The sequence below is a fragment of the Hippoglossus stenolepis genome, chromosome 10, assembly GCF_022539355.2.
Source record: "Hippoglossus stenolepis isolate QCI-W04-F060 chromosome 10, HSTE1.2, whole genome shotgun sequence".
Lineage (NCBI taxonomy): Eukaryota > Metazoa > Chordata > Actinopteri > Pleuronectiformes > Pleuronectidae > Hippoglossus > Hippoglossus stenolepis.
Window position 1 is genome coordinate 14,260,851 of NC_061492.1, and position 24,802 is coordinate 14,285,652.

General features: G+C 45.9%; 1 protein-coding gene across 4 annotated transcripts in view; it reads left to right on the forward strand.

Moving 5' to 3' along the window:
- Positions 1-24,802, forward strand: part of esrrb (estrogen-related receptor beta) — a 47,501-nt gene that overhangs the window by 14,819 nt on the left and 7,880 nt on the right. For 3 of the 4 annotated variants that reach the window (XM_035168925.2, XM_035168926.2, XM_035168923.2), the window contains 4 exons: positions 2,460-2,869; positions 8,608-8,733; positions 15,611-15,721; positions 16,158-16,319. In XM_035168925.2, the coding sequence (XP_035024816.1) occupies positions 2,473-2,869; positions 8,608-8,733; positions 15,611-15,721; positions 16,158-16,319 (796 nt within the window). In that variant the 5' untranslated portion in view covers positions 2,460-2,472. The remainder of the gene's footprint in view (positions 1-2,459; positions 2,870-8,607; positions 8,734-15,610; positions 15,722-16,157; positions 16,320-24,802) is intronic. The other variant, XM_035168922.2, reaches the window with a different exon arrangement.

The window sequence follows — 24,802 nt, forward strand, 5'->3', positions numbered from 1 at the left end:
CAGCACATGTATTATAAATGACCACATTGAGCTGGAGGAGAAACAGTTAAGACACTTATGCAATTATGCTAAGTGTCACCCTGAGGATGGCCTTTGAACCGGGGTTAAGCTTACTCTGAATTTGTGAAATAAAAGCTAAATGGAGCCATCTTGTGCTCCTGCGTTTTAATATATAGCCTTTAATAAGCCAAGTGCAGGTGCCCTATCGCACAGGTGCACATATCCATCTGAAACCGAGAACATAAAGCAGATGAACACAGAGCCGCGCGTTAATTTATGGGGATGCAATCTGCATTCATTATCACGAGCGGCAAGTTCTATTTCAGAGAGGCATGAAATTGATTCACTTTTTCAATTTTCTGTCTGCAAGGACATTTAAGAGTACAAGTGGGTCATTTTTTAAAACAGCAAATCTGACTAAAGTCCCACAATGTCATCGCTAATAGTCACATATTTTATGTTTTGTTTGAATTGAGAGGAACTGAAGGATAAGTGTGTCGGACGGCGTTTTTTGTCCCGCGGAGTGGTAGTTGTGTATCAGTTTTATATAGCGGAGGCTTTATATCGTAAGAAGAATTCCAGGAGTACTCAGGCAAAGGGCTTATTCCACAAGGTCAACGGTTTTAACAGGGGGCATTTTTTATTATTTATTTTAGCAGTTAACCTTTTTGTGAATTTCCAGAAGTGGTAGGCACCTGGAGCTCCGATGAATATACATGACAGCAGGGAAGGAAACGCGGGAATGAGATTTAATTTGACACGCTGACCCCCATCTCCACGGGCCTGGAAGCCAGGGTGAGAAAATAAGGTTGACCCACTGACCCCTGGGCCTGAACCCCTCCGTCACCCACCCTCACAATTAAATCAGCCTCAGAGAGCAGGAGGTAGTGCGGCAGACCAATAGGGGACACAGCGGAGGCCTCTCGTCCCCGGTTTCCTCTGAAGCACTCTGAGACAGGCAGCTATCGCCCAGCCCGATAGATCCAGAGAGGGGACATCCCCCCTCTCTCAGAGCTGACGGTAAACTGACATGTCAAATATGTAAACATTACCATTAGTTGGCAATATGCTAATGGAACTAATGTGCTAAGGCATAACTTGGGCTGTCTAGCTGCCACTCACTGGGAGCCCGCGTGTCCGCATTTGCATAAGCCATGCAAGGCTCAATTTTGTTAATGCAGGCAAGTGCAGGTGACCTTTCACCCCTTCCCTGGTACCCAATGCAAAGGGGTGTGTGTGTATGTAAGTGTGTGACCTCGCCTTGACCCAAGGAGGTCACCGTGTCCACACGGCATCCCCAATACATCGAGTTATCCATCTCCTCAGTCCACCGCTTCGCTTCACTTTATTTACAGACAGGAAAATGAGCTGGACGTGTCCAGGCTAAGTTTTTCTGCCCCTCGTCGCAATTTCAAGTTAAAGGTTACAGAGCAAGAATGAAATAGATTTATATGGAAGGCTTCAGAGTGCATTTTGTGGCCACAGCCAAACGGCTGCACTTTAGTCTGCACGCGTTACAGCATCGGATTGCATGTACTCCAAAATACAGTTATTAGGCAGACAGTGAAAAAGTCAATATCTTGCCATCCTGATTCCTTTTGGTTGACTGCTGACTCAAGGAGACAAGCCAAGGTCCACCTTGCTCTCTAAACTATGGAGATGCCCCCATGGTGATGCGCTCTTTGTGTCTGCACCTTGTGTGTGTGTGTGTTTGTTATATTTGAGTGCTCTCTCTCTCTTCTTCTTCCCTCTATCCCTCCTGTGTGTGTGTGTGTGTGTGTGTGTGTGTGTGTGTGTGTGTGTGTGTGTGCTGTGTGTGTGGATGTGTGTGACTGTGTGTGTGTGGATGTGTGTATTTGTACACTGAAGCACGTTTGCAGCTGCCATGGTGTGTGGCTAATGAGGCACTTACAGTAGGACCCTCCCCCCTGGTTCACTTGTTTATGAGGAAGGTTAGGAACAGAAAATTGGAAAGACTTAAATATAGATACAGGACAATAGTAGATGTGAAATACGTTTAAATCTGATTATTAATAAATTATTACCGCTTGGCCAAACGAAACCTGTGTAAACTCTGCCATCTTTTCTACAGTAGAAGTTGCATATTTATATTCAGAAACACACTTTATTTGATTGTATTTGAAAAAGATGTAAGCATGAAATCAAAGTGTTTGAGATCTACTCTAGAAGAACAGTTGAACTGTGTAGTTGAATATAAAGTACAAGTATGTTCAAATACATCTTATTTTAAAACCTAGAACATTTAACATAATGTCTAGTTAAAGGAAAGCAGCATTTGTGTTGTAACTGTTGTTGGCTGCCACATAAAAACGTTTTTCTGTCACTCACCTGATTGATGAGATTCATTTGTACGATTTGAAGACCTCTGCTAATCCTCCTCCTCGTCTCCTCCTCCCTCTCCCCTCTCCCCTCTGTGTCTCACCCCTTACCTCACCCAGGCTGCTGAATAGAATGGCCGCTGATGACCGGCACCTACCCTCCAGCTGTGGGTCTTACATCAAGACGGAGCCGTCCAGTCCCTCCTCGGTCATCGACACGGTCAGCCACCACAGCCCCAGCGGCAACTCGGACGCCAGCGGCGGCTATGTCAGCACTATGAATAACCACTCCAACGGCCTGGACTCTCCACCTATGTTCACCCCCAGCGGACTCGGGGCTGGCACCTGCCGCAAGCGCTATGACGACTGCTCCAGCACCATCATGGAGGACTCGTCCATAAAGTGCGAATACATGTTGAACTCCCTCCCCAAGAGGCTGTGCCTGGTCTGTGGAGATATAGCCTCGGGGTATCACTATGGGGTGGCCTCCTGTGAGGCCTGCAAAGCCTTTTTTAAAAGGACAATACAAGGTATTTTCCCCTCCTCTCACCACCTCCCAACAAACACTCAATACCAGTTATTCAAATCCCATGTCGCCGCATCACCAGACACAAAAACAGCCTCGGTACAAGCCACCTTTGGCCCCACAACACTGGAACGATTCACTATGTAAAAAAATCATTGGAGTGTGCAAGATGTTTTCTCTGCCTCCTGAGACCAGAAACATCCATAAAAAAAATCTTGTACTTGTATTTCCGTACAATGAATAATATCTAATATGAAAGGAACATTAAAAACATGCAAACTTATCTATTATCAAAATAACTGCATTTTAAAAAGATCTATTCACGCTGACTTAAACGAAAACAGAAAACAAGGAATAATATGACATGGGACAGACGACTAGTGAGTTATGATGACATCATCTGTCGTGGTTGGCGGTGTCTGATAGACATGACATCATCACTCAGAGGTCAGATTTTGTGGAGTGTAGGGACTGTTTGGGGGGGCTTAGAGAATGTGCTTTATTATCCCTGTCCAGTCTATGTGTGTGTGTGTGTGCACGCCTGGGGACTAGGGTGCGATTGGCTATCTGCGAGTCATGATGTATCACAGCTTCTCATTAGAGAGGCAATGAAAGGCCCCCCGCTGTGAAACTGTGCGCTCCGCTCCAGATTAATCAGGAAGACGGAGATTTTGTTGAGCCTTGAAAAAAAAAAATCCTCACAACAGTCACAGCTGCTCAGGTCCAAGCCCTGCTGGTGGAGCACATGCAAAAAAAAAAACTAGATAAAATAGGTAAGATGAGCCAGAGGGTCGGGTTACGGTGAAATGAGATGAGTAAGAGTGGAAGAAAAATAGGAACTTGATATTGTAACCGAGTGAGTATCCGCTGCTTTCAGTATATTTTAATCAACACATAATTTTATGGAGAGCAGAGTGTCCGTCTAGATGTGAGGTGTTGATTTTGGACGTTGCAGCCATATCAGCTTTAGACAGTCTATGTACCTTTTGCAGGCAAACAAAAGCATTAGGCCAAATCCTCCTGTTTACCCATGCTGCCATCAGCAATCCTGTCTATTGACAAAAGATGAACATTTTCTCTCAAGTAACATAACTGGGCTTTTGTCCGCTGACTAAAAGTACACTGACGGCAACATAATGGAACAGAAAAGAGGCACCGGGGGAAGAAAGAGGCGTCTTAAGTGGAGCAATGGCCCAAACAATTAAGAGGAAGGTACATGGAGGGAAAAAAATGAAAGCTCCTCTTTTCTCCCCCCTCACTTTGCATTGTCGATTTGAAATCCCTCTCTTTCTCTTCTTGGAGGGCTGCCTGTAATGGAGCTAATCTGCCGTCGTTTGTCCGAGCCACAGGAGTTTTGTCAATAACAATCAGCGTTTGGAAAGTGTAATTAAGGCCGAGGCTTTTCATTAGGAAGAAGGGAGGGGGCCGTCTCCAGGGACAGGCATGCCAATTAGAAACTCAGGCACGCGTCGCCGGGTAATTTCAGGGAAAGGAGGGAAGAAAAAAAAAACAGGACTTCTTTAGATTGGAGAGGGACCCTGCTGCTCTTTCAGAGGAGAGGAGGAGAGGCTTAATGGCATAATAATCAGACAGGGGTCCCAAGCAGAGGAGGCAGGAGGAGGCAGGAGGACAGAGGGACTTTTTTTTTGGGGGGGGGGTGAGTGGAAGCCTTCCGAAATGATAAAAAGAAACGCACGCTGGATCGCTGGAGGAAAATGGAGGAGGTAAATAGCGGGGATGTAGAGCCCTTGAAAAGAATGAGAGGGTGCCGCTGATGGGAACTGATTAATTAAAGGAATAACGAGGCAGTCAAGGGTGGAGTGTGAGACGACCCTCCCTAATGAGGAGAAAACAAAGGAGCTGTCTTTTCCAGCCCTTTATCACATTGTTCCATAGCACTTAGGGCAAACTAAGCCCAGTTAATGTTAACCATGGACATGACACATTTGTTATCACCTTGAGTAACTGTGCCTTTTCCTCTCGTAGCAGCAAATTCTCAATAGGAAAATTTGTATTTGTCTTTTAAAGATATCATTTGGTTTTTTGTATCTAAAATATATTTTACAATTTAAGGCATTTATTATCTGAAGCCCCGTTTCCACTGGGCAAAAACCCACATGTAGCTTTTATCTGCACTCCCGGGTCAGATGACTCTGCAGCAGACACAGGATTTAAAAGGCTCCGATCGGCAGTGATGGAAACGTGACACCCAGGTGAATGCGCTAATTTGGCAAGACAGCGAGGCGAGAGAGTTTACGGTGCATTCGTGACATCGAACATGACTCACTGGGGAAAAAAAACTGAAAGGCAAACTCCTCTACCGGCAATGGGAATGGAGTCATTTGTCTTTTTTAGCAGGTTTACCTGCGTTTAAATAACCCTCTCTGTAAAAGAGTGGAGCGTAATCGTCGTTGTCTTTGCACCCGCTTCGATTCCCTCTCCGGCCACACGTCCTCAGATAATCCCTCCACATTTTTCCATAGAATCCATCTTGTGTCACCTGCTCAGCCATTGAAAAGCCCCCTGAACTCTTTCGTGGACACGGTTACATTAGTCAAGGCCGGGTCCAAATTAATGTCTACCTGGATCTCCATCTGTCCCAGAAACACCCCCACCCTTTTTTCTGCAGTGCTCCCTAATCAACCCCCCTCCCCATCACTGCTCCTCACGTGGCCCACCAATCAAAATCATAAATCTCTTATTGAACCGTGTTTTCTTCTCGTTTTGAACCCGAGTGTAAAATTGCCCGAAAAACCAACTGAACTCGGTGGCCCTCTTTTTATATGAAGTAATAGACCTTGACAGTAAGCCTGTAAAAGTCAGTTTAGATTTTGATGAGAAATACCTGCCATTTTACTGTAATTTACTTACAAGACCTGACTTTCCCCCTCTGTGCCCTGGCATGGGTCCTGAAAAGCCATAAAATAGATTGAGACAGATACTTATCAAGAGAAGAAGGAGGGAAATCTTTTTCTTCTGCCTTCACTCCGTAATGTTATTGGTAACCATACCGTAACCTCTCTAAAGACGGATCAACCCGAGAATGGCCCTCGGGTTAAAGGGGTTCACGCCAGTATGCTTCATTTCTGAAAGTGAAACACACACAATGCTATTACTCTCTGAGCTACGAGTCCAGACATCATTTCTGAACGGTAAAATGAAACGTTTCAGTCTATTGTAACCAGAAATCCCTTTTTTAAATCACTGCGTACATGTCCCTCTGTATCGAGACGTACATTAGATAGATCGTTTCTTATCCTGTTCAGAGGCACGAGCACACGGTTCAGTTTAGTTCAGTTCTCTCAGTTAAGTTCATTCCAGGAAGGAAAAAAATCATTAAATACGTAACTTTAAATAACTTTAATTACATTTTTATTTAACAAGAACATTAAAGGGCTAATCGGTAATTACCCAAATAAATTGCAGGCGTATTTAGCATGTAGCATAAATGAAATGAAAACTTTGACATATTGACGACCGACCATAAATGAAATTATAGGCTTGTTACTCCAAACATTACTGATGCAAACAAACATTTAACAGGATCAGATAATAAACTAAAGTAAATTTAGCTCTTCTGTGGTGTCAATCAGATCAGAGCAAATTCTAATCCAACGAAGTGGGACTTACTCTATGTATATGAACACTAAACCTCTCTCATATATATATATATATATATGTGTAGCGTTGACAAATGAGGTAGCCCTCCCCTCACTCTGCATTGAGCTATGAGAAGCCCCCTCTGACAGAACACAGACGCACAGGGGGCTCGACAGGACAGGTGGACACAGTAGCAGAGCGGTGTGTGAGTTTGTTGTGTGTGTCTGCCGTGTGCAATAACAATGGGCTGACTCCTGTCTCAGTTAGCCACCAGGTGTGGTGTAGAGAACCCCCCCCACCACCACCGCCCATAAACAAAGCATCCTCAGGGACGCACAGGGTCAACTGCGGTCAAAACCACAACATAACACGCACGTGCAGTCGCAATTTGCTGGGTTCTTGAAATGATATACCATAGGGATTTAAGTTAAAACAAAAACATTTTTTAATTCTAAATCAAACTCCATGTTTTATAAATATATTTAGTCCTTTACATCCTGCTGATTGGTTCGTGAATAATGTGAACACTAACCAAAAAGGCCTCCATGAATTGATTCCATCGCAGGGGCCGCCGCTGATTATCCCTCCCGCCAGCATATGGGAAATGGGTTAGGATTATTATGGTCTGGTTCTGCTACGACAACAGAGAGAGCAGACAATCAGGGCTCATCAGCCGACTCCCTCACACCTTTATTTACCCCAATCCCGACGAGATGAGGAGAATTAGCATAATGATTTCTAACCCAGATATAAGGAGGAATTTCTAATTATTTATAACATCTTGGGAGCCTCCGCTTGATCTGTCCAATAATGTTAACATAATTGCATAAGTTGTCAAAGGGTGTTGGAGGGCTAGTGGAGGGACGCCGGTGGAATATTACGCAGCCCTGTGTTTCTCCGTACAGGAAGATGGAGTGAGGGTCAGAGAAGTGGAGCAGCTGCAGGATGTTGGTGTGCTGTGTGGATTTGTGTCTGTCAGACTGAAAAATGAAAAAATACAAACGGACATGTTGCATGTGTGCGTTTCGGGAAATATATTGTTTTACCTGCATGTATTTGAGTGGAAGGAGAAAAAGCTGTATTTTGGGAATTATGATGATTAAATTACCTTTTTACATGGCTCAATAATCCGTTTCTGTCAGATACCGACAAAGGCATAAACCCGGGGTTCAAAGAAAAGTTTAGAAAAATACCAATGTCAAATGCTTTAAAGCTGAAAGCCCTTTCAGGAGGAGGAGGCTGAAGGAACCATTACACTGAAACCCTTTATTGAAAACCCCCCGAATACAGTAAAATGCAGGGAGTCGCACAGAAGCGGAGGAGGTGCCTCACACATCCTGTCCCTCTACAGCTAATGCTAGAGTAGAGCAGAACCGACTCTTTTATTGTGCAGCAATGAAACTCTTTCATTGCTCCGTCCTGGAATCAGACGCTGCACTTGAATAATGCATTAGGCCTCTTGCCTGTGCACTATGTAAATAGTCAACAATGGGCAACAGTGGTAACAACAGGTTTGGGTCTGCTGCAGTATTATGTAAAGTGGTCGGGGGCAGCGTGCGTGTGGCTCTCCAGCCCGCTATTGAATCCGCGGCAGGCCCCTCTGAGCGCAGGGGGACACGTCCTGCGCCCCGGGGCCCGGAGGGGACACGCGCAGAATTAATGAGGCCAATTTAGTGCTGGACCAGGATGGTGTCTACTTATGGGTCCTGGAGGACTATAGGAGCTTTGCCTCCAACCCCCCCCCCCCCCCTCCACCACCAAACTTTACCTCTTACCCCAGCTCCTCCTCCTGCTGTAGCCCCCAGGAAGGTTCTGTACTCGCTGGAGGACGCCCGAGCCACCTTCACACCGCAGAAATGGATTCTTTAGAAATCCGGATGATTAACAAGTGGCCGTGCTTGGTTAGCAAAAGATGATTTATTATAGAGCATGCGATGGCAAACAGAGTACACACTGGTGTTTGTTTAACCACCGGCAGGGCCCAATTTAGCACTGGGTTCCCTTTAGTGCCAGAAAAATTGCCTCTACACACCCAATATTTAAAAATGTTCACAACATTTTGCTTTGAATTTTACTGCTCTAGGCCATCATCGAATTTTGCTGGTGCTAACCTGGTTTTCTTCTTCTTCTTCTTGTTCTCAGGTAACATAGAATACAGCTGTCCCGCCACAAACGAGTGTGAGATCACGAAACGAAGACGCAAATCATGTCAGGCCTGTCGCTTCATGAAATGCCTCAAAGTGGGGATGCTCAAAGAAGGTAAGAAGAGTAAGAACATTTTTTATTATTCCTGCATCCACAAGATACACATAACAGCACTGTATGTATTATATATATTATTTTTGGTATAAAAAACACATTTATGCAAAAACAAAACCTCCATTCATGTGATAAGGGGAATAGTGGAATACTACGACATCACACACTCATGATGCTTTTATTTCCGAGCGAGAGATTTGCACGCAGACACCGGTTCTCGGCCGCCCTGTCCTCCCCCTCCTACCTACACAGCAGTAAATAATTTGCAGTTGAGCTGGGGACAGAAATATGCTGAATAGGTTGATCCCGCGGTCTGAGTAATAGAAATGTAACAGTATTCCGCCTGGAAGGGCTCAGGCCGGGTCCCTGAGCACACACAGTCTCAGCTCTCCCCGGCATATTGATCCACTAAATGTTTTCCGAACATCTCAGCTCTCTTCCTGTGGATGCTTTTTTTCCCCTTTTTAAGTCACACCAGCAGGGAATTCAGCGACAATTAAACATGCTTCCGATGGATTTGTCTGGCTGGGGCTCACACCCCCCACCACCCACCCTTCCTATATTGCAGACTTAGACGGAGCTCCCTGAGACCCCGAGGCTCGGCTGCTCTTCTGGGGGCACCTATCCGTTCCCTCTTATCCCATTGTATTAGTGAGTGTGCTCTCACCTGCCTCTCTGTAGCTCTCTGTAGCTCTTCCTCACTTGTTGGTGGCTCCAAGAAGCGCCAGACAAATGAATAATGAAAGATATGTGGCTCGGGGGGTGAAGTGACAGTGTTGTATTTATTCAAGCCTCCTCTGGGAGCAGCTTAGGGATTCTGTAAGGAAAGATGTTATTCATTTTTTTTTTCTTCCTTTCCTCAAGTGCTGATGAGTGTGGGTCAGGTGGTGCTTCTGCAAAGTGTGATCGTCCCTCATAGTTATATAAATACGAGCAGATAGAAGATGTAACCATGAATGAAATTCTGCAAAAACCATACATTTTTCAATTCCCTGTCAGTCTCTTTAGAGTTTATATATATATATATATATATATATATATATTCCACCATTATCCTTCCTATTATTCATCGGAGAGCGGGATTTATAGATGCATATATATCCTTTTGCCACCTGAAGCCGGAGTCATAGCCCGTATGGATCTCCACACAGTAACAGAATCCCCTGGACTGCATGCAGCCAGATAAAGCCTCAGTGCCAGAAAGACAGAGTAATCGCATTACTATCTGATGAAAAATTTATGCCAATATATCATCTTGGTGAATAGGAGACTACAAAAATATGTAGCCGTGGCTATAAATGAATGACCAGTGTCAGGTCAGAGTTAAAAGAGTGTCAAACTCAAATATGCAGACTTCGGCTAAGCCCGAGGTTATAATGCACACTTCTGTGTGTTCAGCACATTGCCAGAATAAGAATGACCCTCCTCTTTTACATAGCGACCGTCATCGCCAACCTCTGCAACTATTGTCACAGACTGATTGAAGCCTTGTGCAGGTGCCGCCGGAGATCGTGATTCCTCTCACAAATGATTAAACGCGCTCGTCACGATCGAACGGAAGGGATGCGAGGTGCAGTTTTGCGTCAGCTCAGCCACGAGGCAGTGTCACCGGGGTAAAATGGAAAGAGAGAGACACGTGGTCTGTGGCCACTGTAAGCTCCATGAAGCCGTCGGCTCAACGCCATGCTCGGGCCCCGGGTGTGGAGATGGTCACCGCTCATGTGACTGAGGTTGCAACTTACTTTCATTACTGCAGAAAGGTCACATTGTATCTGAATGGAAAGTCGCCTAATTATAACTCCCCAGCTCCAACAAAGTACAGTGCTGCCCCCCAATGAAACAGACCTTTCAATCCATCACTATATCTCAACAATATTGTGCAAATTTAGAGGAAGGGGTGGATATTTCTAATTTTACACTTCAAACGATGAAGTCATAGAAGCAGGTGTAGGGAAAATGCTCCCAGAAGATCAGCAGTCTAATTACAGGAGAGCTGCCTAAACCCTGTGTTGAGTCGCTGTACTTTCCCTCGACTGTATAAAGGAGGAAGTGATCAATAGAAGAATCAAATGTCGGGGGGGCAACAGGTTTTTCCTCTGATCAATGGAAACGGATCCGAGCTTAGAGCGAGAGAGAAGACAAGATACTATTGAGAGATTACATTGACATCATTCAGTGGCAGTTGCTCCCTGCGCCGACTTCCTCCCCCGCTCAGTCACACACAGAAGCGTCCACATACGCAAACAGACCCAGAAAGAAAATATTTTTTTTGTTGTAAATTAGATAAATATTTTTGGCTGGACTGACCGTGGTCCAGTTTTACATCGCAGACTGACTGATAAGAGTTGAGTCCATGTTGAAGTTGGACAGCCGACTGCCTCATGATTGACTGAAGTTCCACTGATAGTTGCCAGTTTCATAGTTGGATGATCCTTTTTTTTTTATTAGATTTCAGGCTGCCAACTGGCCAGTGACCACGATGAAAATTAACCTCTTGGCATATTGACAGTGTTGATATTAATATGCACCGTCCCTGAAAAATACATTTTTGTCGCTACATTTACCGACTTCTCACACCTCTTTCCCTTTTATTTTTTCAAAAAAGCTCTTAGTGACCAATTAACCATATTTTTGGACTAAGACAGTTTTTGAAAGACATCATTACGCTCAGTAGAGCGCATACACTTCCGTCAGGGCTCAACAGCCACCTTAAATTCAATTAAGCTGCACCAAATTACACACACTCTTAGATATCAGTTCCCTAAATGATGCCTAATTCTTTTTTTTCTTTTTTTTCTCCAAATACATGAATTATTCCCTGGGAAAAAGTAGAAATATTTGGCAATGTTCCTGGATCCCAATATGTGCACCTTACCCATACCCTTCCACCCAGTTTCATGGAAATCCGTCCAGTTGTGTTTATGTAATCTTGCTTTCAAACAAACAAAACAGGCTGAAAGCATAAGGAGAATTTTAACAGGGCAGTGCAGCAGCTCGGAAATAGTTTGGAAGTGACTGTTGGGTTATATTTGATTCTTAATTGGCCTCGTTTCAGTCACTTATATCATACATACAAGTGACGACAGCCTCATTGAGAATTTTACTGTACTCAAATGGTAAAATACTTTATATGTGAGCACAGAGAGTCGGACCGAATCAAACTGAAAGAGCTGAAACCAGCTGACACAAGGCAGAAAGCAAAACGACGAGATGCATCATGAATATGCTGCTAAGACTAATGTGGTTTCACAACTTCTCACATGGACACCTCACATGGTTCAGATATATAAAAGAATTTGACCTCGTCTAGTTCTGCACACGTCTGTTGCCTTGACTACGGACAATATATTGTGTCCTCACAGTGTAACAGTGCTTTGTGTGAAGGTAGAACATGGCGACAGTCGTGTACATTCACTCAACAAAGAAGCAAAGTGTGTTAGTGCTGATATACAATACACCTCTCATTGTCCAGCAGACATGGCATGCAGAGAACCACCACGTCCCACAATAGCCCCATTACAGTCGCATACACAACATACAGAACATGCATGCAAACCACACCACGCTCACATGTATGGTTCCTGAAATACTAGACATGTAAATGGGCACGTGTGTCACAGGCCGTCTGTTAAAAGAGCCTCCAGGATGTAACAATGACAATAGTAAGATAGTAATAAAGAAGCTTCTGCTGATAAAAGTCTCAACTTGAAATGTTGACTTCTTTTCATTACTTAAATCTAAAACAATTAGCAGTATGAGCAGGGGATGTCAACTCAATAGGGATGATGTAGCTAACCTGTAAATGGAGTATGTGACGAGGGTGTCACTATGGCAGCCCCTGAGGGTCAGCAGATTGGGAGGGGGCGCAGAGGCCTGACAGTTTTTCCGCTACCCTCGCTCATCACCACTCGTGATTAAAAATGCTGCAACACACTTACAAGCATGCAAAGCTGGCAACGGGGGCTCTTTGAAATAGTGCTGATGGCAGTTTAACAGGGCGGCTTCCTTGAAAGGCAAGGTTCACCATGCCTTGCCATGTGGCCTTCTGATTTTCCCAGCTAAAAAAGGGTCCGCCTAAGCCCCCCTTGGCATTGCCAACCATCCCAGACATCCTGACACTTTCCCCCAGGGAGAGACACCCAGAACAGGTGAGCGACTCAAAATAAGGGCCCCTAGCACGGCCGACCTCACAAAGTGAGTGAAGACAGGCTCTTCTGTAGGAGTGTGCTCGGAAGGGGATTATTATTGTTTTTGGAGAGAAAGAAGAGCCCCAGGTCAGCTGGCCCCAGCCCCCACCCCGAGGCCTCGGCTAATCCGTGCACAAATGCCAGCCGCCTTGGCCAAAAGCCCTCTCCCCCAGCACACTGCTTTGAAGAGATGATACCCGAGCTCACCCGCCGCTACCCTTGCTTCACTGTGTAGTAGGCCATAAAACAGCGAGATGACTTTAGATGAAATGGTACTCAACCCTTTTCACACATTCAGAACACACCTACTGTTTACTCTGGAAGAAGCGCAACACACCGGTCACTTAAAGCTTCGGGTGTCACCAAAGGGACATATGAACCTCACAAAGGCTCCTATAAAGTCCTGGACTTAGTGCCTGACAGCGCGAGTGAATGAATCCCTCTAGCTGCTCTTAATCACTCTCTTCCCCTCTCTGCCTGTGTCTGGCCCGGTCGGACAGTAAAATGAGACAGGTTAGTGCCAGGCTTTAATTCCTGTCAGCATCTGTTAATTATGGCCAGGACTGCTCTAATTAAAAGAGGCACCCATCTACCTTGATCGCTGGCTTTACACCGGCTGACACAGCCACATGACTCAGGCAGCCGAGAGGGTCGCGGGGAGCAGAAGCGCAGCCACCTGGCAGCGGCCGAGCTCATCGGGAGAGTGTCGGAAGAAAGTTTAGAAAGTGGTGACATCAGGTTTGACAGCGAGAGGAATTTTTCCGTGCCAGCAGACGTAACGGCAACATGTGCGCTGAACTGAAAAGTTCGTAAGCACTTAAACCTGAGCAGCGAATGCAGGGAGGTGAACACCATTCTCGAGACGCCTTCACAGTGGAAAAAGGATTTCTCGATATGATACACATAAAGTTGAAATTGTCATCGTGTGGGATTGTGCGTGGGTGTGTGTGTAAAGCACAGGTTGTTGCTATCAGATGATTCCCCCCAGTGCCTGCTGGGAAGGTTGGGGCTCTGTTGGGAATCGGGGGTAATTAGGTTAGTGGGTTGTCAGTGTCAGGAAATTGAAAGACAATCCTAATCAGATTTGTGTTTCCAGGGAATCAAATAATTTATATAAGCAGACAAAATCTCTATTCTACAGTTGCATGATGATAATACAGTTTGCTGGACACCCCCCTCCTCACCACACTCAGTTTTGGTAAAAGGAGCCATGCGAGATAAAAGTAATTTTTGCATAAATCCCCTGTTTGTTGAATAAAGGCCAGCGTTTCCAACAGACATCATCTGATTTCCCTTTTCCGCACTGGGCGACCTCCAATCGCCATGCATGGGACACATCCAAACTCATCCTCTCCAAGAGCACTCGCTGACGGACAAATTGTATTAGGCTCATTTGCGGTGGCTATACAATGCCCGGGTTTGACACCGTCCTCCCTGTTATAAAGTGATGAAATCATCAAGGAAGTGCTCTGGCTGCTGGGTGTTGTTCGCTCAGAGGACGCGCAGGGGGCTGACAAATTAACTCCACCACCACCGCGAGCATTTCATTGAACCTTTTCTCCTCCACCCTTTAGTATTAAATTTGTTTTGGGTGTGTGTGTGTGTGGTGGGTGGTGGGAGGGGGGGTTGCATTATGCATACAAGGTAAATTGAAGGGATTCTCCCTCTTGACAGGATTAAGATATCAGGGATATTTAGGCTGCACGGTCACAGTGACACTCAACGGGGCAGGATATAAATGTTTGCATACAATTACATTAAATAACCAAATACCTGCCCGGTGGTATCAAATAAATAGAAGAGTGTAGATGAAATATTTTAACTATGTTGAAAATTAATAGAATAGAAAAGACATCCAAATGGAAACATCCTTATCAAATAATGAGATAATAAATAACTTATGTTATGATGAGGCCGGTTTGACATTTACAGTATCAGTGTGGAACCTGGGCCCCTAGGTGTGGCCGGGGGTGATAAGGCCTCGGTGCTCCTCCAGTGAAAGAGGGGTGAAATAAGGGTCTTTTATGGGAAAGCAATACCTAGTTATCTATCTGCTGTATGACAGTGGGTGTTTTGTACAGTGTGTGTGGGGACTGTGTCTTTGCTTGTAGGCTGGTAAAGTTTCTTTTTTCCGGACCCCGACAAGCACACACCTGAGACCGCTCTCTCTCTCTCTTATACACACACACACACACACACACAGACACGCAAGGAAGCATGTAGCTGGCAGCTAATTAGTATGCTGTCTGCCTCGACCAAAAACCTAAATAATTAGAAGGCCAGTCTGTGAGATCATTGACCCTGCGTTAAATATTCATATGTTTAGACCTGCTCTGGGCTCAGCTGTGTCACAGTAGACCAGCCAGGCATGGACCACATATGGGAAGGCAGCCGCGCCTCTGACACATTCGCACACACACACACACAGACACACACACACACTGATGCACCTATGCAGTCCTTTTTACAATGCTTACATACAAGCTACAGACAAGCGCGGTCACTCCCACCACAGCTTTTACACATCATCTAATAGTATGTTGGGGTGCATGTACATATGGAGGATTTATTTTGCATATACTTGTGTTTTTTTTACTGCTGTAAAAATCTTGAATAATTCACAACTTTTCATTTTCATGTATTTTATAAAAGAATGCACAACTCCTCATTTATCGTCCTTTTGTCATCTCGCTTCGCAGGGGTTCGTCTGGACCGCGTGCGAGGAGGCAGACAGAAGTACAAGCGGAGGTTGGACACAGAAAACAACCCGTACCTGGGTTTGACGCTCCCCCCTCCCACCAAAAAGCCTCGTGAGTACTGCTCTGTCACTTGCCCGTTGTCTCCCTCCTCCTTCTCCCTCTGTCAGGCCAGCGCGCAGGTAAAACTGAGACAACCGAGACTAAATCCAGGGCCGGACTCATGTTTCCCTGTCTCTCCCATGTGTGGACAGTGGACAGATTTTAAACGACGACGAATACTAGTGTTTTCAAACATATGCCTTGTACTGGCATGCATTCAGTAGGGAGACGAGCTTTCACTTGGTTCCAGTCATTAGTTTGCATCATGAGAAATAGAAAAAAATAGTCAAAGTGAGGCCGCCAACAATGAACAGGATATTTCACCGATGTACAATTCTTTGTTATCAGTGCGATGCATCTTTGTGCTTCGCTGAGCTCTGCTGTGATTCGACCTCGGACCCCTGCTTTGCTTTGACATCTCCCCCCTCCTTCCTCCTCCTATCCTCAGTCACAAAGATAGTGTCTCACCTGTTGGTGGCGGAGCCGGAGAAGATCTATGCCATGCCTGACCCCACCATGCCCGAGAGCGACATCAAGGCTCTGACCACGCTGTGCGACCTGGCTGACCGCGAGCTGGTGGTCATCATCGGCTGGGCTAAACACATCCCAGGTATAACGCAATTATTTTTCCTCCATTATCTTCTTTTTTCAGTCTTATTTTGAGGTACTTTCATCCCTTTTTTGAAATATTTTTCTATCTTTCTCTACCTCCTGTCTCACACACACCCAAAAAACCTGCACACACACACACAGATAATTAATGACAGCAGCTCATACAGCCTCGGGGTGTGTGGAGGTTGGTGGTGGTGCAAAATGGACGTAGCTGCGAAAGGAACAAATCAATAGAGTGCATCTAAAAATCCCTGCATTGAATGGAGAGGGGGGAACACACCCGGTGCCAATGTATGCTGTAATCACCAGGGAGATTTAGAGCAAAGTTGGGGACCTGCCCAGTCAAACAAGACATCATATCACACACACACACACACACACACATATGGACACACACGAGCACACACACACACGTTGAATTATTGATGGGCATAATCGTGTTTCTTCCTTGCCCCATAGACATTCTGATAAACGAGGTGTTAGGTTATGAGAGGCCGTTGAAGTAAGGATGCACTGCCTCGCGTCGGCACAGATTTTGCTCCCTTCGAGAGTTTTCCTCTGATTTTGACGGAGAACACGTTGTTTAGCCGCTCCTTTATTTTTTTTTCTGCAACCGAGGCAGATTCTCCTTGATCTCGTGCTTGACCCCCATAACTCTATAACATTACAGTGCTGCAGGCGTGGAGGGGGAAACAAACTAAATGAATGTGTCCCTCAGCGGCACCTCCATAACCTCATCTTCTCATCAGCATAACTTGGGACAGGCAGACAGCTGTCAGCGTGCATGGGATGTGCCACATCGCTACAGCACTGATGCACACACTGGCTCTGTGGTGTGTGCATACTGGAGCATCATAACAGTTAATTTAGGAGATAAATCCACAGATTCACATGTTCGTTTATTTTCCAGTAAAGGGAAGTGGACTCCAGCTGACCTCAGACAGGTGCATTTTGTTCTGAAAAGGTATTAGAGGCACTTCTCAGAAGGAGGGGTATTAATCGGGTACAGATCTGATAGTAAGGAGATTAGAGATGGATATGCTCGCAGGCCCTGGCTTCAGCCGTGGCCCCTTACGCGTCTAAACTGTTTGGATCACTCCTCGCAGACCCTGCATGGTCAGCACACTGAGAGTTTAACCAAGGAGCTTACTCAGGACTGGATCACCACTGACCCGATAACACACTCTCATCGTTGTGACCCAAAAATTAGAGCGGCGACACACACGTGAACACAAACACTGCCACATTCCCATGCCGGCTCCTGAGGGTAGATTGTATGCAGGCATGGTGGTATAACTCAGGACGACACACAAACACACACAAACACACACATATATACACAGGAGAAAGAAAGTCTTATCTTTTTTTATTTTATTGTGGAAAAAAATAGGAGGACGCTTAATCGCCTGAATGTGAAAATGGTACACAACATTAGACATTTATAAAAAATTTAAATTGGTCTTCATTAACAAACTCTTGACACACTGTTTATATACACTGGGTTGAAAGTTTTCAGCTTGTATCCTGGAGTGCGTCATCATTTTAAGATGTGTACACTCTAACTCGGATTTTATGTGTCATCGTGCTGAAGCTCCGTTAATCAGATTATACTAACACGTATTGTACAGTGGACTGATCCATAATGTTAATGGGATTTGCCCCATCAGACTGCGGCAGGGAACTTGTCATTCCGAATGTGTCGATAATGATCATATAACCCAAGATGCGGGGGCAGTAAGCCTGCTCCAACGGGGAGCGAGTACCTTGTACCCAACAGTTGCTCTGCACCTGCAAGTCGATGCAGTTTAAGTAGATTATTCTGGTCTGTACAAACACAGACACTCAGACGCTTGTGCTGTTGTTTTATGTTTGGTCACATTTTAACTTTTATACAAGAATCACACATATACCTCTTAGATCAAAAAGACAGTGACAGAATAAAGACTTCCACTCCAGCGAGAGTGCCTGGTTTGTGCCGGTCCCTCTGGTGGTGTCTGTATTAGGACAGTGGGTGTCCTCTGGCCATGAAATGGCTGCATAATTGAGTTGTACATGGCTGAACCTGATCAGAGACGGTTCACTGGTTGAGCGAGACTCCGTGCACTAACACTCCATGCACCAACGGTACCCCAGGGCGGCCTACCATGCTCCGTTCCTACCATATTTCTCCCTGCGTCCGCTCCGGGACAAGAAAGGAATGGAGGTATAAAACTGCTGATTGCATTCTGATAGATTTTTGCAGCCTTAGGCAAAGGAATTAAAAAGATTAACAGTTCATTATGAACTAGACCACATTGATTAGGGCCATTGACAGATGGGCCAATAACTAGAGTCCAAACGTAACAATTTAAATGTCACGAAAATTGGCACTTACCTTCTCCCAATTGATTTTTAAATTTCCCCTATTCTAAGCTAACATTTGAAAATGTGTTTGAAAGTGGCATAATATGGAGTCGAGTGGCCCTATTGAGTTTTAATTGGAGGGCAATAGGAGGACATCAAAGCTCTGTCATTAGCGTAGATGGTGTCTTTGCCGCACAGGGTCCAATGTCATCTTTGTCATCCCGGCCCTCTTTAGCATACCATGAAAGGTCGGCTTGCATACGTGAAGTGCTTTATCGGTTGTACAGGATTTTTTGAAAATGATTTAAAATGAAATGAAAACACAGTTAATCAATCAGATCAGGTGCACTTGTTAGTTTAATGAGGTAGACATTGAAGGCTGCTGTCACTTATCAAGAGCCTTTTCACAGGTTTCGCCATCGCCAGGCTGCGGCCTCGCCCTCGTTCTGAGTCTGCGTTTGATTAATTGATAATCGCTGCGGAGCTTTTGGACACGAGTGTGACTGCTCCAAATAGCACCATGAAGCAGTCTAACACGGCTGTTGCCTGGGGGGCAGGGTCATTAGGAGCAGTGGTAGGGGGATGCTGACAGATGGCTTGTTGCTCCTAAGGTGCTAACAACCTTTGACACACATAGCAGTGCACTGTCCACCCCTCTGGCCCCCTTCCATCCCATAAAGCTGCATTTCACTCTGTCCGAGAGGTTTAGGGAGGAACTGAGTGTTCTGACAGCTCCGGTACACCCGACCCTGTTTACCACCTTGACACTGTCGCCTTCCTCAGGAGTGACAGAACGTCGGCGTGACCCCTGAAGCCCTTCGCCCACCCCACGTCCCTTCCCACCCGCAGTGGGAATGTCATGTGTTCATATGTAAAAACTGCCGCGCATGCTGCTTATCCAAGAGGCGCTTGTCGTTTGGTGTTTGCCAGCTTCCACCGCAGCTTCCCAGGCCCGAGTGTTTTCATCTGGGAATTCTCTGAAGGGTGAGGGGCCAAGCAAACATTGACACTCTGCTGCTGCTGCCGCCGCTCCTACACAATAAAACATATTTTTGCTCTGGCATGTCACCGCTAGAATGTAAAATATTTAAACAACATTGTAATTTATACTGTGTCAGACACTCCTTTTTGTTTATAGTGCTGAGAAATTAATTTCCTACATCCTTCTCTTGTGTCGCTACATTTTTGGGTATTAGATGCCGACCAGATTAATCTAATGAAACAGGATTGGTTGCATTGTTCTCTTCATTACTGGTGTTTTGGGAATATTCATCATCTGCGCGTTATTGGATTCCAGCTCATCAGCTCCGCGGTTGACAGACAGCCGCCTGCCGTGTTAGCTGTTAGCATCGGAGGCAGCGATGTTAAAAAGAGATCGCACCTCGTGTACGTTGTCGTGTTTGTGTCAGCTCAACCCTCCACCGTAATCACCCACCCGCCTGCCCATCAGCCCACCCTCCTCCAGCCCCCTCCGGGCTCCTGTTTTCTCTTTGCCATTAAATTGTGAAATCTACTTACTGTGTTGCCAGCCTGATCCCACTCAAGCTGCGTAATCTCCTTGTAATAGAGTGTGAATACTGCCCAGCAATAAATCAGCACCTCATCAGTGCACTATATTAAATATAGACACCAACAGACAGCTCTTAGTATATTCAATTTACCCTCTGACGTAGGCTTCAACACAGGAGATAAAGATAGATTGAACAATCAGGTGGATGCTGAGGCCCCGGACCCGGGCAGGAGAGCGGGAAGACGGCGGAGAGGCTGCGGGGAGATTGAGATGGGGGCGTATCGGCGACAGACAGGCAGTCAGGAGTGTGCACGGCCGGGAAGGGGTCATTTGCCAGGCAGGGTGGGGGGAGGGCTTTGTTTAGTTACTGTGACGCATGAGCAGGTACATACAGCATCACGATTATATATGTGTACACTGTTGATATTGTGAATCTGTAGAAAATTCATAGAAATACTAAAAACGCATCCTCACGCGTTGAACTTTCCACAATATTTGATTTAAATTGCTCTGCAGGAAATCTTTAATGCTGATGTGCCTTTAAGTGATCGGCGGCAGTGCACCATCCCTCATTAAGCAGTGTTGCTTGATGGCAGCGGAGATAAATTATGTGTAATTACGGCAATGATTAAAGCCTGATTCGCGCTGGCCTTTGCGGCTAAACAAGAGATATGTAACAGTCAGTGTAGGGCGGTGGGACCCTGGGGAGGGTTAAAGACTTCTCCGCTCGGGTCACAAGGTCACAGGGTCCAGATTAAAACAAGGGGATTACTGTATTTGACGTTATTCAACCTAATAACGTTCACAGGCTACTGGTCAAATCGCCCATTCCCCAGCTACTTACAAAGGGATAATGGGCTGGTTATCACGTCCAAAGTCGGCAGATAGCTGTCTCTCTCTGCGAGTGAGCGCTGGAGCTGAAGGAAAAAAAAACCAAGATTCATTTTCAGTCTTCAACCTCTTTTTTTTTTTTTTTAATCGTTTAGTTTGTATTGACACGATTTTGTTTGCTATAAAAACTCCCGATGTGTCATTAAAATCAGCATCCAGAGGAAGCTGGAGCTGTTTGTGAGTTACATGTGGCTGGACGACTCCAGGTCACATTATTTATGTCAAGCACAGCAATTTATTACCCAGCAGCTATTGATTGGGTCCTCCTGATGCTGTCATGTAAATTCAAGAAGAATCATGGTCGGCAGCTGCAAGCCACACACACAGAAGCACACAATAACACACACATACACACAAAGAAGCACACAAACAAGCCTGTGCGCACACTCGCCATTATAAAGCTGCTCTAAATTGCCATTCATTGCCGTACTGGTTATAGATCTTACACTGTGGCGTGCCGCTCTGTCAGATCACAGGAATCTATACAATGAAAAGTGCACACGTTCTTTTCCGTCTAATATTAAAAGCTTTGATACAGAATAATCTCGTGATCATTCGGTTCAGTTTGAGGTTAGAAAAGGGGAAAAAGAGACGTGCTGAACCTCTGGGGTCCTGTTAGGGGCAGTTTTACTCCAACTGGAGCCCGGAGAGCACTTGACTTGGCTGAGGTGAGATTGCCTCTGGGCAGAAGTCTTCAGGGCCTGCTTGTCCTTCTGATAGCTGGCCATGATAGATCAGCCCCCGTCCAGGCAGAATTACTCTCTTTCCTCTTTCTATCTCTCGCTTCCTATTCCGCTCATTCTGCGGCCCCCCTTTTCTCTCTCTTTCTCTTATCTCGCTCCTCTCTGGCCCATATCTTCTCTTCTCTTTTATCCCCCATTTCTCTCTCTCTCTCTCTCTCTCTCTCTCTCTCTCCCTCTTGCCCTCTTTTTCCCTCCTCCTCCCTCCCTCCCTCCCTCCCTCCCTCCCTCCCTCTGTCTGCTCCGTTGTCTGATTGAGGCTGAGTTACGAGGGGGCTGCAGCTGGAGGGGGCCACCGTGCCTCGTAATTACATCTCTTTTTATTACCCGTGCTAATGGCCCTCGGGGAGAGGGAAACAATAATAAATTAATAGAATATGAACTCCAGCTCAACAGAAATCTCCAGCATTTCATTTTGGACCGTCCCATGATCTGGCAGATGAAACGGCGTGCTGATTAATCTCTACGAGGGGTTTGGAGCAGCCGTCTGTGGGTTCGGGCTGCCCCCTCCTGCCAACAGCCGAGGGCTTTTGGGGAGATAAAGGAAGAGATGATAGTTTTGGCTTCTGTTGCTGGTCTTCAGTTGGTCTTGTTTCCACCCTCTGAGCTATGAATGATGGTGTTGATGCAGTTAGTGGTCAGCTGGGCTCTCGGTCGTCTATATATCTTTTTCTCCCTCTGTCTTGATTGAACTGGATTTCAGTCGTTTGCATGCAGGACCAAACATCTTGGAATTTGAAAATCCTTTTAAGAAACAAATGCATGATGTTTTTTATATAAGTGGGATGCTTACATCAAAGTGAACAAAGAAAAACTCTGCATGGTTATTATCTCTGTATCCCCGCCACAAAGACCTTTAGACAGATATCTGCCGGTGCACTCAGCAGTGGAGTGGAAAAGGCCCTTCAAGTGCGCAGACAGGCCTGTCTGATTTGGTCAATATTGTGTCATGTTTGGTCAAACCCCGCCAAGGCAGTGGGCTGGAAATGAAGATGTAAATATTGATATTTCATTAGAGGAAATCACCCACTCCGACGGCACTTAACCGGGCCACCTTCAGAGTGTGGCGGCCGGAGCGCCGCGTGACCTGCGGAGTCGGGAAGTCACTTCATTACTCGATTAAATTGAGTGGAAAAAGGCGAGGCAACGACACGAGATCCCATTTGGAGCGATAATTTAGGCCCTGAAGAGAGGGGATGGAGCAGGGGGAAAAACACTACCTCTCCATCTCACAACACTGGATTAAATTCAAGGACTTTTAGCGTCAAAGGTAATTGTAGGCTGCTGGGCTGCATGTGTGCATATGGCTGAGAGGTGTCTGCCGTATCAGAACAACTCTAAAGCCTCCCCAACGAGCCCTGAACAAGGCCTTCACACGGGCTGTCACATTGGGAGCAGCGCTTTAGTTCCGCTTCACTCCTCCTTGGCATTAAAAGGCTCGACAAAGCCTCGCCTGTGATTGCGATGCCAACCTGATGCGGCAATCAAGACCGCGTCCGCGCTTGCATGACAATTTCCCTCCGGCCAGTCCACATTCTGTCCAACTTAATGGCCACGTATGCAGACAAGGAAATAACACAACAGAATTTTAAGGTGCCACCCGGATACGGGTAATGGCGCGGGCCTCCGCAAAATATGGCTTATTGCCTCCGCTGATAATAGTTAAGTGTTGTGAGTGCTTTCGGCAGTTTGCTGCGCTGGGTCTAATTTGGGCTCTTCAGACCTCTGACCGGTCCAGTCGGGCACCGGCACCTTTCTGTTCGCACTCTATTCTACTGACTATTGATTCCCCTTCAAAACGTGAAGGCCCTCACATTCTGATCACAATCTGTTAATTAATGTATCCTCCAGCTCTTCCCCTGCAGTGGTCATCACCACGATAAGGGTAATTGAACACTCTGGTACCACTCTCGCTGGCTCTTCTTTTCTCTCTCACTCTCTCACTCTCTCTCTCGCTCTCTCACTCTCTCGCTCTCTCGCTCTCTCTGTCTCTGTCCTGCTTCTTCTTTAACTTTCTCTCACGCTTCCTCACCATGTCTTTTATTCTCCTCACCCTGCACTTGTGTGTGTGTGTGTGTGTGTGTGTGTGTGTGTGTGTGTGTGTGTGTTCATGGTGTCCTGGCAGGAGAAGATAAACATCAGGCTGGTGGCTGTACCCCAGTGAGATCATTTATATTTAAGAAGCGCTGGGCATGTGCGTGCGAGAGTGTGTGTGTGTGTGTGTGTGTTTGTTTGTGTGGTGAGCAGCCCTGGTCAATACTGTAATCTATCGCCTCTTAATCACGCAATGGCAGGTAGCGTGGCAACACCAAAACTTGTGAAAGCAATCATATTAATCAGTGGCGTAACAGAAGAGCCTAATACGCTGTCAGAGAATGGGCCGCCTGCAGGCACACAGTGCAGCGCGGGGGGGATGTGGGAGATGAAGGGGGGGAAAAGTGGAAGCTGAGTATGTGTATGTCCGTGTGTGTGTGTGGGGGGTTCGTGCAATTTATTGACAGCTGAAGGATAGCACGAAGGGAAAAACTGGTATGAGACATAGCTATCTGGCTATCTGCACCTCACGCTCTGCCTTTACCGTCTCTAATTTGTTTGAGTTTCTCAGCTCATCTTTGGGGGATCTAGCGGTTTGTTTTATTTGATGTTCTATTCTGAGCACATGTAGAGGTGTTGAAAGGGAAATGACAGCGGTTCGATGCCACCGAGCCAATTTCAGCTCATCCAGCTGCTGTTGTTGGAGAATGAGACCCGGGGTTTAAGCAGGTCTTCGGGCTGGGCTTGAACCACGTGAACCCAGCAGCTCTTATATATGTGTGTGTGTGTGAGCGAGCGTGTGCTTGTGTGTACTTTTATGTGTATGGATTTATGTGCATACATATATGTGTCACGATCCACATGTGCGTCTTGTTTGTTTTCCTGGTCGACACGTTTGTGTATCCGAGCACGTCCATGTATGCGTGGGTCTGTGTGTGTGTGTGTGTGTGTGTGTGTGTGTGT